The sequence below is a fragment of the Nerophis lumbriciformis genome, linkage group LG25 (assembly GCF_033978685.3).
Source record: "Nerophis lumbriciformis linkage group LG25, RoL_Nlum_v2.1, whole genome shotgun sequence".
In the NCBI taxonomy this organism is placed as follows: domain Eukaryota; kingdom Metazoa; phylum Chordata; class Actinopteri; order Syngnathiformes; family Syngnathidae; genus Nerophis; species Nerophis lumbriciformis.
This window is the reverse complement of record NC_084572.2, coordinates 14,092,115-14,112,500: the sequence shown is the minus strand read 5'-3', so window position 1 is coordinate 14,112,500 and position 20,386 is coordinate 14,092,115. Positions and strand designations below refer to the sequence as shown.

General features: G+C 35.3%; 1 protein-coding gene across 2 annotated transcripts in view; it reads right to left on the bottom strand.

Moving 5' to 3' along the window:
* The window catches only part of LOC133621633 (zinc finger protein GLIS2-like), an 85,888-nt gene that overhangs the window by 10,627 nt on the left and 54,875 nt on the right, over window positions 1–20,386 (bottom strand). Inside the window, exons 2-6 of one of the 2 annotated variants that reach the window (XM_061983843.1) lie at window positions 13,780–13,967; window positions 8,719–8,906; window positions 6,627–6,821; window positions 6,254–6,387; window positions 5,121–5,239 (exon numbers count right to left, since the gene is read on the bottom strand). In XM_061983843.1, the coding sequence (XP_061839827.1) occupies window positions 5,121–5,239; window positions 6,254–6,387; window positions 6,627–6,821; window positions 8,719–8,906; window positions 13,780–13,942 (799 nt within the window). In that variant the 5' untranslated portion in view covers window positions 13,943–13,967. The remainder of the gene's footprint in view (window positions 1–5,120; window positions 5,240–6,253; window positions 6,388–6,626; window positions 6,822–8,718; window positions 8,907–13,779; window positions 13,968–20,386) is intronic. The other variant, XM_061983844.1, reaches the window with a different exon arrangement.

Here is a 20,386-nt window from a genome sequence, read left to right as displayed (position 1 = left end):
AAATAAGATTTTATCCGCTCGCGGGTCGGGTCGGGCGGATTAATTAGATATTTTTTTTATTTTTTTTTTTTTTTTTTTTTTTGCGGGTGGCAGTTAAACCAATTGGGAAATATATATACATAGTTAAATGTTGTTACCCACATACGAAAAACGAGCAGGCACCTGCAGCATATGCCACAACAGAAGAAAAAAAAAAAAGGGATGGACACTTTTACGGAGGGAGAAGGGACGCCTTGCCGGGGTCCGGGACCGAGGCCCCTTCCCCCAAGAGGGCCCCACCGGGAGCCGTAGCTGAGGCGATCCGCGAGAAGGGCCTGACGCACGTCCAGGGTCACCACCGCGCCCACCGCACCGACACCCCGCCTCGTCCGCTTTCGCCGCGGCCGGCGTCACGCGCAGCAGGTAAGCAGCTTACCTGCCCGCCACCCCCGTGGCCGGGGGCTCGTAACATGGGTCACTCCGCGCGCTCCGCCCGCGCAGCTTACCTGCTTGCCACCCCTGTTGCCGGGGGCGCGTAAAAGGGGTCACTCCGCGCTCAGTGCGCTCACGAAAGGGGTGGGGCTCACCCTGGTTGATATAGAGAGCAGGACAGTGGCCATGGAATTTCATTTAAGGTTTGTGATAAACCATCAAACTCATTCGTTAAAAGGACTCTATAGTAATATAAAGCGAATTTTTCTGGACATTATCATGCAAGAAAAGTTTATTTTTGGGATCGCGATCACCGCGTAATGATTTTTAAAGGTTGCATTACATTATTAACTGTCCCATGTGATCAGCCAGTGCAATTGGAAGTCCATGCTCAATTATTGCCTCCGTAAATAAAACTTCGGCATTTATCACATCCAAAGAATCTGTTTGGGCGACGAAAAACGTTGAAAGTTTTCCACTTGTATCGCTAGCAACGACATTAGACTTGTGTTTTTTTGTCCCAACGTGGTCTTTTACATCGCTAATTCCTCCGTGTCCGATCGAAAAATCTTGTCTGCACAAGGTGCAATTCGCGTAGTTTTCACCCTTTTTTTTTTTTTTAATTAATATTAGATATATAACAACGGGCGGATGGCGGGCGGATGCAGTTCTGATCAAACGTTACATCGGGTGGATGGCGGATGGTTGACGACTTTCTGATGCGGTTGCGGATGAGATAAATTGCCTATCCGCGCATCTCTAAGAGGCAGTATACGGAAAATAATGCGGACATCTTCCTTTGAGCAGAAGAAAAGAATCTGCAATTACATGAACAACTCCACAAAATGTTCATTTTGTGGTTAATTGTACTGAACAAGCAAAAAATGAAGTGTCAAAGCTCCGTTAAGAGTTAAATGGCAGAAAAAACCAAAAAAAAGTTTAAAAATGATTTAAATGCGTCATTAATTAATTATAATTGGAATTAAACACACAAATGTGCTTGTGGGGGCCTGCGGGGCTGCCGTAGAACGGTGGTGTGCAAGGACCGGCCTCGAGGAACCCACAAGAGGGCAACCTCAACAGTGCTATACAATTAAATAGATTTATTCAAGGAAAAAGTGCATTTAAATATTAAATAATGTCATTAGTTATTTCAGTACTCATTTAATTGAGTGTTGATTTCATAATTATTTCACGTTTTTATAAATTATTTCGTGATTTATTTGATTATTCGGGTTTATTGAAAATTACAGGAGCTAGTAAAGTTACAGACATTATGTGTCATGTTTAAGGCTAAAAGTAAAACATTACCAGCAAATTTACAAAAAATGTTTGTCATCACTTCTGAGAATGAAGAGCATAGAAGAAAAGGTCATTTTCAACATCAGTATTCAAGGACAACTTTAAAACGAATGTGCATATCAGTGGTGGGGGTTAAACTATGGAATTCGCCTTACAATGAGATAAAAGATTGTAAAAATATATTCCAATTGAAAAAAATATATAAAGACAGAACAATAAAATCATATGGACAGCCATAAGTGTTTACATTTTGCTTAATATTTATTAATTTACTTGTTTTTTGCCTGGTTTTGTATTTGTTTTGTATCATCCAGTGAGGTGTATATTACTCTTTTTTTTTTTTTTTTTTTTTTTTGGTTTGTACTTCATGAAGTTTTGCACTTGTGTTTTTTTGTATGTTTTTTTGTTTTTTTCCGTTATATTTGGATGTAATTGTTGGTTTATATGATATTAAGTAAGACTACATATTATGTTGAAGGGGGCAGGAAAATATAAGATTTTTCTTCATCCTGCTCCTTCTCAGGCATTTTTGTGTAAATGTTTAATTTAATAATCTAGTCTATCGATCAAAGATGCACATCAATGGAGGATATAAATAAAAAATTAATGAATGAAAAATTTGTGTGGCACAATTCACAAATGTTAGCTGTCATACTATGTCGAGACTCGATCAGATTTGGAACATTGCATACTGTGTGTAAGGACGTTTGGCTGTACCAGACAACGCACACTATATGACAGTGGTTCTTAACCTGGGTTCGATCAAACCCTAGGGGTTCAGTGAGTCGGGCTCAGGGGTTCGGCGGAGGTCAAAACACACCCGACTCATCGTGTAAATACAAATTTCTCCCTATCGGCGTATTATGGATACGGCAACAGCTGACTGGTTTGCAGGCGTCTAATTTGTTATGAGTTTATGCACTGTGTTGGTTTTGTTCTTTGAACAAGGTGATGTTCATGCACGGTTCATTTTGTGCACCAGTAATAAAACATGGTAACACTTTAGTATGGGGAACATATTCACCATTAATTAGTTGCTTATTAACATGCAAATTAGTAACATATTGGCTCTTAACCAGTCATTAATGCCTTATTCGGCATGGCCTTATTATAACCCTAACCCTCTAACCCTGACCCTAACCCTAACCAAATAACTCTAAATTAAGTCTTTATTACTTAGAATATGTTCCCCTAGTGTCCAAATAACTCTAAATTAAGTCTTTGTTACTTAGAATATGTTCCCCATACTAAAGTCTTACCAAAAACATACAATTTTGTCTTGAATTAGAAAAAAAAACACATTTTATTTTTCACTAAAGAAGGGTTTGGTGAATGCGCATATGAAACTGGTGAGGTTCGGTATCTCCAACAAGGTTAAGAACCACTGCTATATGAATATAGTTATCTGATGGTGCACAGGCCGGGAATATCTAGTTTTTTTGTGGACTGCAAATTCTGACTAGGGTATTTTTTTAAATGCTGGCCCATAGTGCACTTTTTGTTATTCATTATATCTTTTAAACCTCCTGCCTTCTCCAGCTTCCATTCATTCATTCATTAACCTTTTCCTTAACCAGTAAAAATCCCATTATGATTTGAATTAGCTACTATTCAAGGAAATGCTGGCCAAGAAGCAGCAGCAAGTAGAACACAAATGAACATCATACACAGTGCCATCAAAGACAGATCATTCGCATTAACCTTTAAAACAATTACAAACAATGCCAGTCAATGAAGTCACTTCTCGTGCTTTCTGATTGGTTTTAACTCAGCCATTTTCCAGTCCTTTAGCAACATATTCCAAGCATGTCATGAACCACTTCTATAATGTTTCCATTAGGAGTAAACACCGGAAACTACCATCAGTTTGGATGTATCAGCATTGAGGACTAGTTTGAGCTGAACACATCAATGTTGGACAGCAACAAAAACTTTTTTTTTTTAGAAAACATTCAATGGCTTGGACAAGAGTGGATCCAAATCAATGAATAACTAATACAAAAAAAATAAAAAATGCATGCATTCTCGCCTGAAGCACAGTAAGCCACGGGTCATTGATTTAAATAATAAACAAAAGGGGTTCCAACACAGAGCCCTGTGGCACCCCCTTGTGGACAGTCACACATCTGAAGCATTTCCATCACATGTATTGCTCAAACTTTTTCTACCAAGTACCACCTCAAAAAACACTTGGCTCTCCAAGTACCACCACAATGACCAACATGAAAATACAGTAGCGTAGTAGGCCTAAATATTCAACCAGGCAGAGGTTTTATATACCAAGTATATTTCATATGTTTGGTCACTGCAACCGTACACACAGTTTGAACAGTAACACTGTGTTTGAATATGTAATTAAGTGGTTATTTGGCATACCACAGTTTGAGAATCACTGGCTTATTGCATTTAGTCCTGTTACGTTAATATTTATAATATATTATAACAATTACAAACATATAAGTCTTATTTAATATAATTGATATAAAACGTCATATATAAAATGGTCATTTAAACAATCTAAGACTTTAACTTTGTCATATATCGAGAGTACTCGAGTGTTCTTTAGTACTGTTTTTCTTAACCCTTGAGGAGCCGCGAGCGCCCCCTAGAGGGCAGCCAAAACATATCAGTTTCTCAGCTGTTGTCCATAGCGGTACTCAGTTGTAATACACTTTTCCACCACTTGTGGCGGTAATTACAATTTCAAACAAACAGGAAGTTAAAGAAGTTTCTTAAGCGCAAAAATTATGACTAAAGTGAACTAAGCTGTATTTTAATTTTTACTTAAAAATGTTTCGACAGTTAAGTAAAAAAAACAGCTATTATTACGTGTATTCATTTTAGCACAATATCATTATATGTAAATGTATTTGTTATCCCTTTTATGCAGTATATTTGATGAGTATTTATTTTCCAATCAGCCTGACCTAAGCCTAAAGTATATGTTAAATAACATTATTTGTGATTAACACTTTGTTTCATATCATTTGACAATGTTTTAAACTGTAAGTAGGTTATATATGTTAATTCAGTATGTTTAAAACCAAGAGTAAGATTACTAATACAGATAGATGTAAGCACAAGTTAACACTTGCAGTTAATATATGAGTGGGGCTTGGGCCCCTCTGTAGTGGAAAAATTGGGCCCCGAGGTCAAAAAAGGTTAAGAAACCCAGTTTTAGAACAAATGTAGCCAGAGTCCTGAAACTTCTTTTACCCGTAGGAGATTGAACTGTTTAGAACTTCTGAGGTTTATTTAGGTTTGCAGTAGTGAAGGATGAGTAATATTCAGATTTAGCCTTTTTAATATACAGTGTGTACAAGTGCATTTATTTCTAAGATAGTGAAAAAGTCTTTGCTTCGGGGTCCAACATCCAGCATAACAAATAATAGCACTTCAGTCCTCACCTGTGTGCGAGCGGGTGTGGATCTTCAGGTTCTCCAGACGGGAGAAACTCTTGTTACAGGTGGGACAATGATGGGGTTTCTCGTTGGTGTGTGTGCGGATGTGAATCAGCATTTTATACCTGGGGGGACATAACAAAAACACTTTAGTAGTTTAAGTGTAATTAAACATGACATTTACTCAAATAATTCTCAGATAATTGAAAGGAAATACAGTAAATCAATATAGTATTTGTTTTATCTAACATTAACCCAAATATAATAAATCTAATAAAACATACAGTATAATATTAACATGTCAATTACACTGATGTGTATTAAAAGCATGCAAAGTTTTACATTCTTTGGATTTATTGAATAACATGTGTCTAAAATAGTTTTTATACAAGTCATTAAAAATATTCAAACAATTATGATTAGATAACATCAGATATAATAATGATACAGTAACTGATTCGATAATTAATGTAATTACAAATGAGGTGATTGGAGGCAGCTCTGCTGCTTACTTAATTATTGTTTTAATTTGTTGGTTTAGTTTTTGCAGTTTTATGTTTTTTTCTACAGGAAAAACTATTTTTACCAATAAAATATGCATGTTTTGCTTTTTGATAGTATTTTTTTCATGACTTTGTAGTTTTATTAAATACATTTTTTTTGTATTTCCGAAATTAAATGCCAAGTCAAAATACACAAAAAATTAAGAAATAAAAGAAAATATTTAAAAATAAATAAAAAAATAAATAGAATGAACAAATAAAATGCACAAAAGTACAAACTTTATAGAAAATAATATAAAACATGTATTTTTACATATTGTGTATATACAATATACAATATATAAAAAAATATACATGTTATAAAATAAATTGTAATAATAATACAATGTATAATATGATATATATAATAATAGAAAATACAGTACATGCGTGCAATTTTTTTAGAAAATTAAATAACTTAAGTATTACCGGGTATTTATGACAATAAAAAGAAAAAGTACTGGATCATACGTATACTTTTGTAACTTAAATATGACTCATCCTAAGGTCAATATATCTTTCTGCAGGGTTACAGAAGTCAAACAAATTGAGTTAATATTTGACTTCATTAACGTAACAGGAATTAGATGTGCTGACCTGGCGTTGAAGCCCCGCCCATTGCGAGCGCAGCCCTCCCACTTGCAACAATAACCGGAATCCTTTTCGGGCTTGACGTGGGAGTCGTTGATGTGGTCCACCAGGTCCTGCAGCGACTCAAACAGCAGGTGGCACTGCAGGACAAGACCAGACTGGGACTGTTACTACTTGATGAGACATTTTATGCCAGGGGTGTAAAAAGTGTGGTTCGGGGGTCATTTTTGTCCCCTCAGCTCGTTTTTTTTGAACTGCATATTTGAAGAATATAATTAACTCACTATTAATATCATTTGTCACTCATTCCACTGGAAACATCTTAGACACTCCTCTTGTATTCTCTGCTACTAGAAGGTCAATAGTACGCATTGTTTACCTTCATCCAGCGGCAGGTGAGCTGAGCGTCCAATGAGGGCTCAGGTGATACTTGCATCTCTCTCTTCTGACCAATCAGTAAAGAGGAAGGAAAGCTGTAACCTGCCGGCGGGCTCGCCATCGGCAGATAGAAAGGATAACGCTGAGGTGACGAGTCGCCCTCCATTCCTCTATGATGATGATGATGTGCTGCTTCCTGTCGGGGACGTAGTTTGTTTAGGCTCGCTAGCAAACAAAAACAAAAATATGGCTCTGCACAATTTAATTAACTTTCGTAAGATTATTTTCTAAAAGTGTGGCGTTAAAAAAAATAAAAATTAAGACAATTGCCTTTACTTTATGCAATGATAGTAAAAATAACATTTTAAAAATAAGTAGTCTACTAGCTAACAATTTTTCTTGTGTGGTGAAGCTCATGAAAAAAACAAAAAACATTTAATAACTTGTTTTTTTTCTCCTAAAAAATAAATAGATATATGTATTTCAGACTTAATGGCTCAGTTGTTTTTCATAATTTAAGTGTGAATGTGTGAAATTGTTAGGTTGAATCTTTTTGTCCCAAAATATAATTTACTTAATAAAATATATTCAATATAAAGTCCTAAAAAAACGTTTTTAAATCTTCTATACCAGGGGTCCCCAAACTACGGCCCGCCAGCATCCAAAATCCCACCCGCGGGAAGTTCCAGGTTAAAAAAAATAAAAATAATAGTAATAATAATTTAAAAAATCATTAAAATTAAATGTTTGTTGTTTTTTTATTATTTAAAAAAATCTGAGCTTTCTAATCCATTTTCTACTGCTTGTTACTCTCGGTGTCTCCTAGCCGCTCAGGCAAATCATATCGTCTAAAAATGCATTTTCCCATCGATAACGTGATATCATCGGCAAAGTGCGCGCTCTTTCAGTCAATTAGTGCGGGTCGAAAAAAAATATATATAAAATAAAATTATATATATATATATATATATATATATATATATATATATATATATATATATATATATATATATATATGAGATATACTGTATATTTGAGATATACTGTATATATAGAGATATATATGTATAGATATAGATATATATATAAACATATATATATATAAATATATATATCTTTATATATATATATGTGTTTGTATATTATTTATATATATTTGTATGTATATATGTGTGTGTATTTATATGTATATGTGTGTGTATATATATTTATATGTATGTATATATACAGTATGTATATGTATATATATGTACCGGTATGTATATATGTATACGTACATATATTTATGTGTGTATATATATATATGTGTATATATGTAAATATGTATGTACAGTATATATGTGTATACATGTGTGTATATATATGTATTTAGGTGTGTATATATATGTGTGTATATATACTGTATGTATATATATATATATGTGTGTATATATATATATGTATATATATGTGTGTATATATGAATGTGTGTGTATATATACATATGCATATATATGTGTATATAAATATACAGTATGTGTATATATATATATATATGTGTGTATATATACATATGCATATATATGTGTATATATATATATATATTTATATATATATTTATATATATATATATACAAATATGTATGTATGTATGTGTATGTATATATATATATATATATATATATATACATATATGTATATACACACACACATATATATATATATATATATATATATATATATATATATATATATATATATATATATATATATATATATACATATATATATACATATATGTATATATAGCCCTGCCCCCAGCCAAATTGTTTTAACCCAATGCGGCCCCCGAGTCAAAAAGTTTGAGGACCCCTGTTCTATACCTTTAGTAAATATATTTTTGAAAATATATTTACCTACATATAATATATATGCTGCCTCGGTCTTGGTCTTGTCAATGCACACACTGCAGACTGCAGAAACTACATTTCTTTGCTACAGTGTAGCTTTACTAAACTCCAATGATGCCAGTTTTGTTTGTTTGGGTGGGTGGGCTCCTTTTTAGACATTAAACATTCATTGATTTTTTTTTTTTTCTGTACACCTGAACTCACCCGTGAGAGGGAGTGTGGTCTGCTGATGCTGTAGGGGGACTCGACAGGGGACGGAGGGGACGAGAGGGACGGGGAGGAGGGAGAAGGGGAGAGAGAGGACGTGTGTCGAGACGAAGGGGACAGGCTGAGGTCCATGGCTGGAGGAGTGAAGCAGGACCCGGGTCGCTCATGATAGGGAGACTGGGAATCTACAGTGGATGGAAATGTATTACATTATATTCTACTTGCTTCTCAAAATATAGCAGTACAACTTCATACTTGTAACATTATTCCACTTTCTTCTCAAAACAATGTTGTATAACGTTATTGTTTTAACATATTCCACTTTCTTCTCAAAATGCTGTATTACAACTTTATTGTGTAACAATATTCCACTTTCTTTTCACAGTATTACAACTTAATTATTGTAACAATATTCAATTTTCTTCTCAGACTATTACATTACAACTTTATTCTTGTAACATTATGCCACTTTATTATCAAAATACTTTATTACAGTGTTATTCTTGTAACATTGTTCCACTTTCTTCTCAAAGATTCCTCACAATATTTGTGTATTTTTTCTTGAAATATAAAAACTTGATTCTGGGTACTTTTTTCTTGTAATGCCGTCTTATTATTCTTAAAAAATATCTGCCTTTTTCTTTTCACAGTATTGCAACTTTATTCTTGTAACAATATTCCATTTTCTTTTCAGAATATTACAATACAACTTTATTCTTGTAACATTATGCAGCTTATTCTCAAAATACTTTATTACTGCGTTATTCTTTTAACATTATTCTACTTTCTTCTCAAAATACTGTATTACAACTTTATTGTGTAACAATATTCCACTTTCTTTTCACAGTATTGCAACATTATTCTTGTAACAATATTCCATTTTTTTCTCAAAATATTACAATACAACTTTAATATTGTAACATTATGCCACTTATTTTCAAAAATACTTTATTACAGCGTTATTCTTGTAACATTGTTCCACTTTCTTCTCAAAACAATATTGTATAATGTAATTCTTTTAACATTATTCCACTTATTTCTCAAGATACTGCATTACAACTTTATTGTGTAACAATATTCCACTTTCTTTTCACAGTATTGCAACATTATTCTTGTAACAATATTCCCTTTTCTTCTCAGAATATTACAATACAACTTTATTCTTGTAACATTATCCCAATTATTCTCAAAATACTTTATTACAGCGTTATTCTTGTAACATTATTCCAATTTTTTCTCAAAATACTGTATTACAACTTCATTGTGTAACAATATTCCACTTTCTTTTCACAGTATTGCAACGTTATTATTGTAGTAATATACCACGTTCTTCTCAGAATACTGCATTACAACTTCATTCTTGTAACATTATGCCACTTTATTCTCAAAACACTTTATTACAGCATTAATCTTGTAACACTGTTCTACTTTCTTCTCAAAGATTCCTCACTATATTTGTGTATTTTTTCTTGAAATATAAAAACTTGATTCTGTGTACTTTTTTCTTGTGATGCCATCTTATTATTCTCAAAAAATATCTGCCTTTTTCTTTTCACAGTATTGCAACTTTATTTTTGTAACAATATTCCAATTTCTTCTCAGAATATTACAATACAACTTTATTCATGTAACATTATGCCACTTATTCTCAAAATACTTTATTACTGCATTATTCTTTTAACATATTCCACTTTTTTCTCAAAATACTGTATTAAAACTTTATTGTGTAACAATATTCCACTCTCTTTTCACAGTATTGCAACGTTATTATTGTAGCAATATTCCATTTTCTTCTCAGAATATTACAATACAACTTTATTCTTGTAACATTATGCCACTTATTCTCAAAATATGTTATTCCTTGTTTATCATTCGTGTAACATGATGCCACTTATTCTCAAAATACTTTATTACTGCGTTATTCTTTTAACATATTCCACTTTTTTCTCAAAATACTGTACAATATTTCACTCTCTTTTCACAGTATTGCAACGTTATTCTTGTAGCAATATTCCACATTCTTCTCAGAATACTGCATTACAACTTTATTCTTGTAACATTATGCCACTTTATTATCAAAATACTTTATAACTGCGTTATTCTTGTAACATTATTCCACTTTTTTCTCAAAACAATGTTGTATAACGTTATTCTTTTAACATATTCCACTTTCTTCTCAAACAACTGTATTACAACATTATTGTGTAACAATATTCCACTTTCTTATCACAGTATTGCAACTTTATTCTTGTAACAATATTCCATTTTCTTCTCAGAACATTACAATACAACTTTATTCTTGTAACATTATGCCACTTATTCTCAAAATATGTTATTCCTTGTTTATCATTCGTGTAACATGATGCCACTTATTCTCAAAATACTTTATTACTGCGTTATTCTTTTAACATATTCCACTTTTTTCTCAAAATACTGTATTATAACTTTATTGTGTAACAATATTCCACTCTCTTTTCACAGTATTGCAACGTTATTATTGTAGCAATATTCCACATTCTTCTCAAAATACTGCACTACAACTTTATTCTTGTAACATTATGCCACTTATTCTCAAAATATGTTATTCCTTGTTTATCATTCTTGTAACATTCTGCCAATTATTCTCAAAATAATTTATTACTGCGTTATTCTTTTAACATATTCCACTTTTTCTCAAAATACTGTATTACAACTTTATTCCACTCTCTTTTCACAGTATTGCAACGTTATTGTTGTAGCAATATTCCACATTCTTCTCAGAATATTACATTACAACTTTATTCTTGTAACATTATGCCACTTTATTCTCAAAATGCTTTATTACACCATTATCCTTGTAACATTATTCCACCTTCTTTTTCAAAGATTCCTCACAATAAGTGTGTATGTATTCTTGAAATATAAAAACCTGATTCTTGGTACTTTCTTCTTGTAATGCCATCTTATTATTCTCAAAAAAATATCTGCCTTTTTCTTGGAAAAAATAAAAAGACTCTACTAACCTAATAAAAAGTTTTTAAAATTGCGGAATGGATTAAGTAAAGAAGTTCAACATTGTACTGATATGATCCAGTTTAAGAGGTTGTTCAAATTAATAGTGCTTACAAAGTACAAAGAAGAAGAATTATGAGAATTACTTTCAACCTTATTAAAAATAAGATATTCTTCATCTCAGTATGTTTATCATGATTAACTTAACTAATTACATATTACAAAACTGTTGTATTACTCATTCACGGATGTCATTTTACTATAATAAGGTCAGTAAATGAATGTATATATTTGTAAACGCTCTGAAGTGGGAAAGGGGTAGGATTAAATAAGCTTAGCTTCTTCCTACTCCTTTTCGGACATGATGTAAAGTGAAATGATATAAAATTGTGTGATGTATTATGCTGTAAGTGTGTTCATGTTCGAAATAAACTAAAAGAAAGAAAGTTTTTGTATAAATATACAACTTTATTCTCATAACATCCATATTATTTCTTCTGTTATTATGACTTCATAATTACGGGTGTGGGAAAAAATCGATTCGAATTCGAATCGCGATTCTCACGTTGTGCGATTCAGAATCGATTCTCATTTTTAAAAAATTGATTTTTATTGATTTTTTATTTATTTTATTTTTTTTATTTTTTTTTATTAATTAATCCAACAAAACAATACACAGCAATACCATAACAATGCAATCTATTTCCAAAAGCAAACCCGACCCAGCAACACTCAGAACTGCAATAAACAGAGCAATTGAGAGGAGACACAAACACGACACAGAACAAACCAAAAGTAGTGAAACAAAAATGAATATTATCAACAACAGTATCAATATTAGTTACAATTTCAACATAGCAGTGATTAAAAATCCCTCATTGACATTATCATTAGACATTTATATAAAAAAAATAAAAAAGAACAATAGTGTCACAGTGGCTTACACTTGCATCGCATCTCATAAGCTTGACAACACACTGTGTCCAATATTTTCACAAAGATAAAATAAGTCATATTTTTGGTTCATTTAATAGTTAAAACAAATGTACATTATTGCAATCAGTTGATAAAACATTGTCCTTTACAATTATAAAAGCTTTTTACAAAAATCTACTACTCTGCTTGCATGTCAGCAGACTGTGAAGTGAAGTGAATTATATTTATATAGCGCTTTTCTCTAGTGACTCAAAGCGCTTTACATAGTGAAACCCAATATCTAAGTTACATTTTTAAACCAGTGTGAGTGGCACTGGGAGCAGGTGGGTAAAGTGTCTTGCCCAAGGACACAACGGCAGTGACTAGGATGGCGGAAGCGGGGATCGAACCTGGAACCCTCAAGTTGCTGGGACGGCCACTCTACCAACCGAGCTATACCACCCCTACTGGGGTAGATCCTGCTGAAATCCTATGTATTGAATGAATAGAGAATCCTTTTGAATCGGGAAAATATCGTTTTTGAATCGAATCGTGACCCCAAGAATCGATATTGAATCGAATCGTGGGACACCCAAAGATTCGCAGCCCTATTCATAATACAAAAGTTTTTCTTTTCTCGTGACATTTACAACTTATTTTAATATGTCGATTTTTTTTCTCCTAATATTACACATTTTTCTTGTAATATGAGTTCATTCTCATAGCGATAACATATACAACAAATAAACCTTATTCTCGTAATATTCTGACCTAATGTCCTCATGACACTGCGTTATTTTTGACATATTACGACTTTATTTGACAGAACAATGCGTCTATATTGGTGTGACACTCGCCAACGTGGTTAGCAGGAGCAGAATTAACACCACAAAGTTTGCCATTCAGTCCGCGTAAGTGATTTTCGCTGAGGCCTCTTTAAGTCAGTCGGAGTCACGCTTGTCGTGTTGTGAGACAAACCAAGGGAGGACAATGTGAGGACACAACACACTGAGGGATTTGAGCAGAGGAGCACAGGGGATGCACTGAGGGTTGCATTAGGAGGCTAATCAGGCTCATGTGTGCGGCGTGGCATCACGGGTCCTGATGAGGACACCATGGATGGACAATGGCAGCAATGTCGTTGAGGCTTACCTGGGGAAGACGGCGGGGACGGGAAAGTGGTGTAGATAAGACGAGGGCGTGCGGCGCTGAGGGGAGCGCAGATGGAGGATGACGTCCTCTTCCCAAGTCTGAGGGGACAATGCGTCCTCCCGGAGGGAAGCTTCAGGTCCAGCGGCTCGTCCGAGGAGAGCATGTCGCCTCCGATGTCCGCAGCGCTGCTGGGGAGGACCGCACACATTTCTTAAATCCTTGTAAAAAGCTCTCAAAATTGCCGAATCATCAACACATGTCCAAAAACACACATCAACTAATGTCCACTCCTCAGGAGGATATTACAGTTGGTTTTAGGGCTGCAACAACTAATCGATTAAATCGAACATATTGGCTCTTAATTAGTTATTACTAAGTACTTATTAATGCCTTATGGCAGTGTTTTTCAACCTTTTTTGAACCAAGGCACATTTTTAGCGTTGAAAAAATGCGGAGGCACACCACCAGCAGAAACGAAACTCAGTTGACAGTAAAAAGTTGTCCAATTGTCGGATATGAATTCAAACCATAACCATAACCAAGCATGCATCACTATAGCACTTGTCTCAAAGTAGGTGTACTGTCACCACCTGTCACATCCCGCCGTGAATTATTTTGAGTTTTTGGGTGTTTTCCTGTGTGTGGTGTTTTAGTTCTTGTCTTGCGCTCCTATTTTGGTGTTGATTGTCATGTCGTGTACGGATGTACTTTGTGGACGCCATCTGCTCCACACGCTGTAAGTCTTTGCTGTCGTCCAGCATTCGGTTTTTGTTTACTTTGTAGCCAGTTCAGTTTTAGTTTCGTTCTGCATAGCTTTCCCTAAGCTTCAATGCCTTTTCTTAGGGGCACTCACCTTTTGTTTATTTTTGGTTTAAGCATGAGACACCTTTTAACCTGCACGCTGCCTCCCGCTGTTTCCGACATCTACAAAGCAATTAGCTACCGGCTGCCACCTACTGATATGGAAGAGTATTACACGGTTACTCCGCCGAGCTCTAGACAGCACCGACACTCAACAACAACACATCATTTGCAGACTATAATTACTGGTTTGCAAAAAATATTTTTAACCCAAATAGGTGAAATTTGATAATCTCCCACGGCACACCAGACTGTATCTCACGGCACACTAGTGTGCCACGGCACAGTGGTTGAAAAACACTGCCTTATGGTAACACTTTAGTATGAGTAACACATATTCACCATGAATTAGTTGCTTATAAACATGCAAATTAGTAACATATTGGCTCTTAATTAGTCATTATTAAGTACAAACCCCGTTTCCATATGAGTTGGGAAATTGTGTTAGATGTAAATACAAACGGAATACAATGATTTGCAAATCCTTTTCAACCCATATTCAGTTGAATGCACTACAAAGACAAGATATTTGATGTTCAAAATTATAAACTTTATTTTTTTTTTGCAAATAATAATTAACTTAGAATTTCATGGCTGCAACACATGCCAAAGTAGTTGGGAAAGGGCATGTTCACCACTGTGTTACATGGCCTTTCCTTTTAACAACACTCAGTAAATGTTTGGGAACTGAAGAGACACATTTTTTAAGCTTCTCAGGTGGAATTCTTTCCCATTCTTGCTTGATGTACAGCTTAAGTTGTTCAACAGTCCGGGGTCTCCGTTGTGGTATTTTAGGCTTCATAATGCGCCACAAATTTTCAATGGGAGACAGGTCTGGACTACAGGCAGGCCAGTCTAGTACCCGCACTCTTTTACTATGAAGTCACATTGATGTAACACGTGGCTTGACATTGTCTTGCTGAAATAAGCAGGGGCGTCCATGGTAACGTTGCTTGGATGGCAACATATGTTGCTCCAAAACCTGTATGTACCTTTCAGCATTAATGGCGCCTTCACAGATGTGTAAGTTACCCATGTCTTGGGCACTAATACACCCCCATACCATCACAGATGCTGGCTTTTCAACTTTGCGCCTATAACAATCCGGATGGTTCTTTTCCTCTTTGGTCCGGAGGACACGACGTCCACAGTTTCCAAAAACAATTTGTAATGTGGACTCGTCAGACCACAGAACACTTTTCCACTTTGTTTCAGTCCATCTTAGATGAGCTCAGGCCCAGCAAAGCTGACGACGTTTCTGGGTGTTGTTGATAAACGGTTTTCGCCTTGCATAGGAGAGTTTTAACTTGCACTTACAGATGTAGCGACCAACTGTAGTTACTGACAGTGGGTTCCTGAAGTGTTCCTGAGCCCATGTGGTGATATCCTTTACACACTGATGTCGCTTGTTGATGCAGTACAGCCTGAGGGATCGACGGTCACAGGCTTAGCTGCTTACGTGCAGTGATTTCTCCAGATTCTCTGAACCCTTTGATGATATTACGGACCGTAGATGGTGAAATCCCTAAATTCCTTGCTATAGCTGGTTGAGAACGGTTTTTCTTAAACTGTTCAACAATTTGCTCACGCATTTGTTGACAAAGTGGTGACCCTCGCCCCATCCTTGTTTGTGAATGACTGAGCATTTCATGGAATCTACTTTTATACCCAATCATGGCACCCACCTGTTCCCAATTTGCCTGTTCATCTGTGGGATGTTCCAAATAAGTGTTTGATGAGCATTCCTCAACTTTATCAGTATTTATTGACACCTTTTCCAACTTCTTTGTCACGTGTTGCTGGCATCAAATTCTAAAGTTAATGATTATTTATAAATATCAGTTTGAACATCAAATATGTTGTCTTTGTAGTGCATTCAATTGAATATGGGTTGAAAAGGATTTGCAAATCATTGTATTCCGTTTTTATTTACATCTAACACAATTTCCCAACTCATATGGAAACGGGGTTTGTACTTATTAATGCCTTTTATCTGCATGGCCTTATTATACAAGCAGTAAGCCATTAACTAGGAGTCTTCCCTCAATAACCTCAGAATTATTGCTTATTAGTAACCCTAACCCTAACCCTTATATGTTCTCCTAGTGTCCAAATAACTCTTAATTAAATCTTAGTTACTTAGAATAAAGTGTTACCATTGTTTTTTATTAGATTTTTGGTGAGTTAAAGCAATCAGAGCGGAAGTCTTTACATATTATTTCGTCTTTTTTCAGCTTTGGATCCTCTGCGAAGCGTCAGAGCGTGAGCACGTTATAACCATTCCTGACTTTACAAGCTAAAAGCTAGTTTTCCGTTCCAAGCCATGTGATACTCCGGAGCGAAAAAGCAGCTCTGTGACTCAAGAGCAGGAATTCTTGTTGGGCCGAGTGACTCAAAAGCCAGTAATGTGCTTCTCGGGGCATTTGAGGGGGCGGGGGGGAGAAAAACACTGCAGGAGAAAGAAGTGAACGTGCGAGGAAATGCGCAACAGCTGCAGCGACGCAACACGTGCACGTTATTTCGAAGTGTAAAAATTCTGCAGCCCGTCGTTTGCGTCCACTGGTGTTTTGTGATGTGGACTGAACAGGCGGACTAACTGGACGCCTAAAAGCTCCTGGCCTCAACTTTCCACTAGCGTGCAAGTCACGGTAATTTCCCCGCCAGAAGCTTGTGTGTTTGCGTGCACGCTGTGACGGCTTCAGCAACAGTAAGAAAAACAGTATGAGAAATAGTTTCTCTTTGTTTTTGTGTGGCTTGGTCACAGGGGTGACACATACAGTCCCAGCAGACACAAGACATTGAAACAACATTGAGAAACTTGTTGAATTAGGTCCCGACGTTGAACAACTCAAACCTAACGTTGAAACAACATGCTTTTTGACGACGTTTATTCAATGTTGGTTTCTGATGTTGATTTGACCATTGAAATGTGGTCATTTCCCAACCAACAACGTGGATCCGACGTTAGACACCTATGTTGTCTCAATTTACCAATACAACTATTTCGCAATGTTGTTTCAAAGTCAGTTTTAAAGGACATGTATGTATAATCAACGTTGTATCAATGTCTAGTGCCTGCTGAGTGCAGTTCTATAGAAATGACAGTATACCACAGTGGTTAGATCCAGAAATGTTATGATCACAATTTTTTGTTTTGTTTGTTTTTGTTATTGTTTACAAACTCAGGAAATAAATCCCTGGACTAGTGTTGTCCCGATACCAATATTTTGCTACTGGTACCAAAATTATTTCGATACTTTTTGGTACTTTGTGATACTTTTCTAAATAAAGGGGACCACAAAAAATTGCATAATTGGCTTTATTTTAACAAAAAATCTTAGGGTACATTAAACATATGTTTCTTATTGCAAGTTTGTCCTTAAATAAAATAGTGAACGTACAAGACAACTTGTCTTTTATTAGTAAGTAAGCAAACAAAGGCTCCAAATTTAGCTGCTGACATATGCAGTAACATATTGTGTCATTTATCATTCTATTATTTTGTCAAATGATTCCCGGGCGCAGCCACCGCTGCTGCCCACTGCTCCCCTCACCTCCCAGGGGGTGATCAAGGGTGATGGGTCAAATGCAGAGAATAATTTCGCCACACCTAGTGTGTGTGTGACAATCATTGGTACTTTAACTTTAACTTTAACATTATTAAGGACAAGTGGTAGAAAATGAATTATTAATCTAATTGTTCATTTACTGTTAATATTTGCTTACCTTCTCTTTTAACATGTTCTATCTACACTTCTGTTAAAATGTAATAATCATTTATTCTTCTGTTGTTTGGATGCTTTACATTAGTTTTGGATGATACCTCAGATTTGGGTATCAAGTCGTTACAGGATCATACATTGGTCATATTCAAAGTCCTCATGTGTCCAGAGACATATTTCCTGAGTTTATAAACATAATATATATTTTAAAAAAGGAAAGAAGATGTTGTGATGCCAAAAAATATCGACGTAGTCATAGTAGTATCGACTAGATACGGTCCTGTACTTGGTATCATTACAGTGGATGTTAGGTGTAGATCCACCAATGGCGTTTGTTTACATTTTGATGCCGGTGAGTTACGATGTGTAGTGAAGCATGTTTAGCTATTCCTTGTCCCGCAGGGATGAAACTTGTAAGAAACTTACTTTACTTGTCGCCATGGAGACCAGGATTAATGATTTAGAAGTAGCTAAAACATTGCAGACTGTGGCTGGACTGTGGCTGGACTTTAGCCGCTAGCTAGCTAGCCATGTCTTAAAGCACATCTTCTAAGGGCGTTTCAGTGTTATAACTTCACCTTTATCTTTAGTTTTTGTGTGATGATAATTGTGATAAAAATGTTTATAATTCAATGATCTTCAAAGTTTGACATATCAGTATCCGCATTGGTATGACCAATAGTGCCCCTGTAACTCCCGTGGGAAGGGGATTCATACGGCCCCATTCGTCGCGATTTACCTGACACATAAAACATGACGGAGGACACTTTCCACTTTTGCCGCCAGACAGCAGTAGAGTGTTGTATAACCTTGTTTTGTGGCAATTCCAACTTTGACCACAGCGTCAGTTGCAATGTCGAGTGGCGCTTTCCATCATTTCAGTAGACTGCATTGCAAAATGATAAACCTCCTCCCACCTTCTTTTTTTTTTCTTTTTTTTTTTTGTGTCCTGTCCAGCTTCTCAGGCAAATCATATAGTTGATGTAGATGCCCATGTCGGCTGTTCAGATTTACTTTACAAAAGAGAAGTGTAGGATATTTCTCTTGTTGCCTTATTTGTATTTGACTTTATCAAATGTATTTATATTATCATTTAGTGCAGCCGAGCCGGAGCAGGAGGGGATAGAAAGAGAAAAAAAAAGAAGACAGAGGGGGAAATTGTGGGGACAAGAGGGGGATTAGACAGAGAGACAAAAACAACAACAGCAAACAACAACAACAACAACAATAGAGCAACATCAGCAAATACGACATGTACAAATATGATGGTAAAAGTAATAGCAAATAAGCAGTTAGCGAAAAATTAAAAATAATACAGAAATGACAATGAGCATTATTACACTACAAATGGATCAATACAAATACCAATAGAAATAGCTCTATTGATAATGAACAATACCAATAATTTACCTTTATTATCAACAATACAGTTGTTTAAATGCAACAATACATATACGTAATGATAACTTGAGATACGAAAGAATGCAGAAAAATGGAGGGGGAGAAAGAGAAGCAACCTATATTAACCTTGTAGATTGTTATAGTCACAATAGGTTAAGCTTTGTCAGTGTGCCATGTGTTACACCCAGTTTACCCTAGGGCAACAACGTTAATATATGTTTGATGAAACGTGATTATGTGCATGAGTGTAAGTATGCATATGTACTTGTATATGTACAGAATGTGTATATGTGTTTGTACAATGAATGTATATGTACAGAATGTGTATATATATAAAGTTGATTTGATTTGATTTGATATATGTGTTTGTACAGTGAATGTATATGTACAGTATGTGTATGTTTATGTTTGTATATTGAATGTGCGTGTGGATGTACGAACTTTAGGTAGGTAAATATGTACTGTATTTGTGTATGCATGTGGGAGCGTAGGTACCTATGTACGTATGTGAGCATATGTGAATTTGCATGTACAATACATTCGACTCCCAGAGTGCGTGGGAGCCAGAGCACGGCCCCATCAACCCCGAGAGCCCAACCCACAAACAGTAGGCGTGGTGCCCA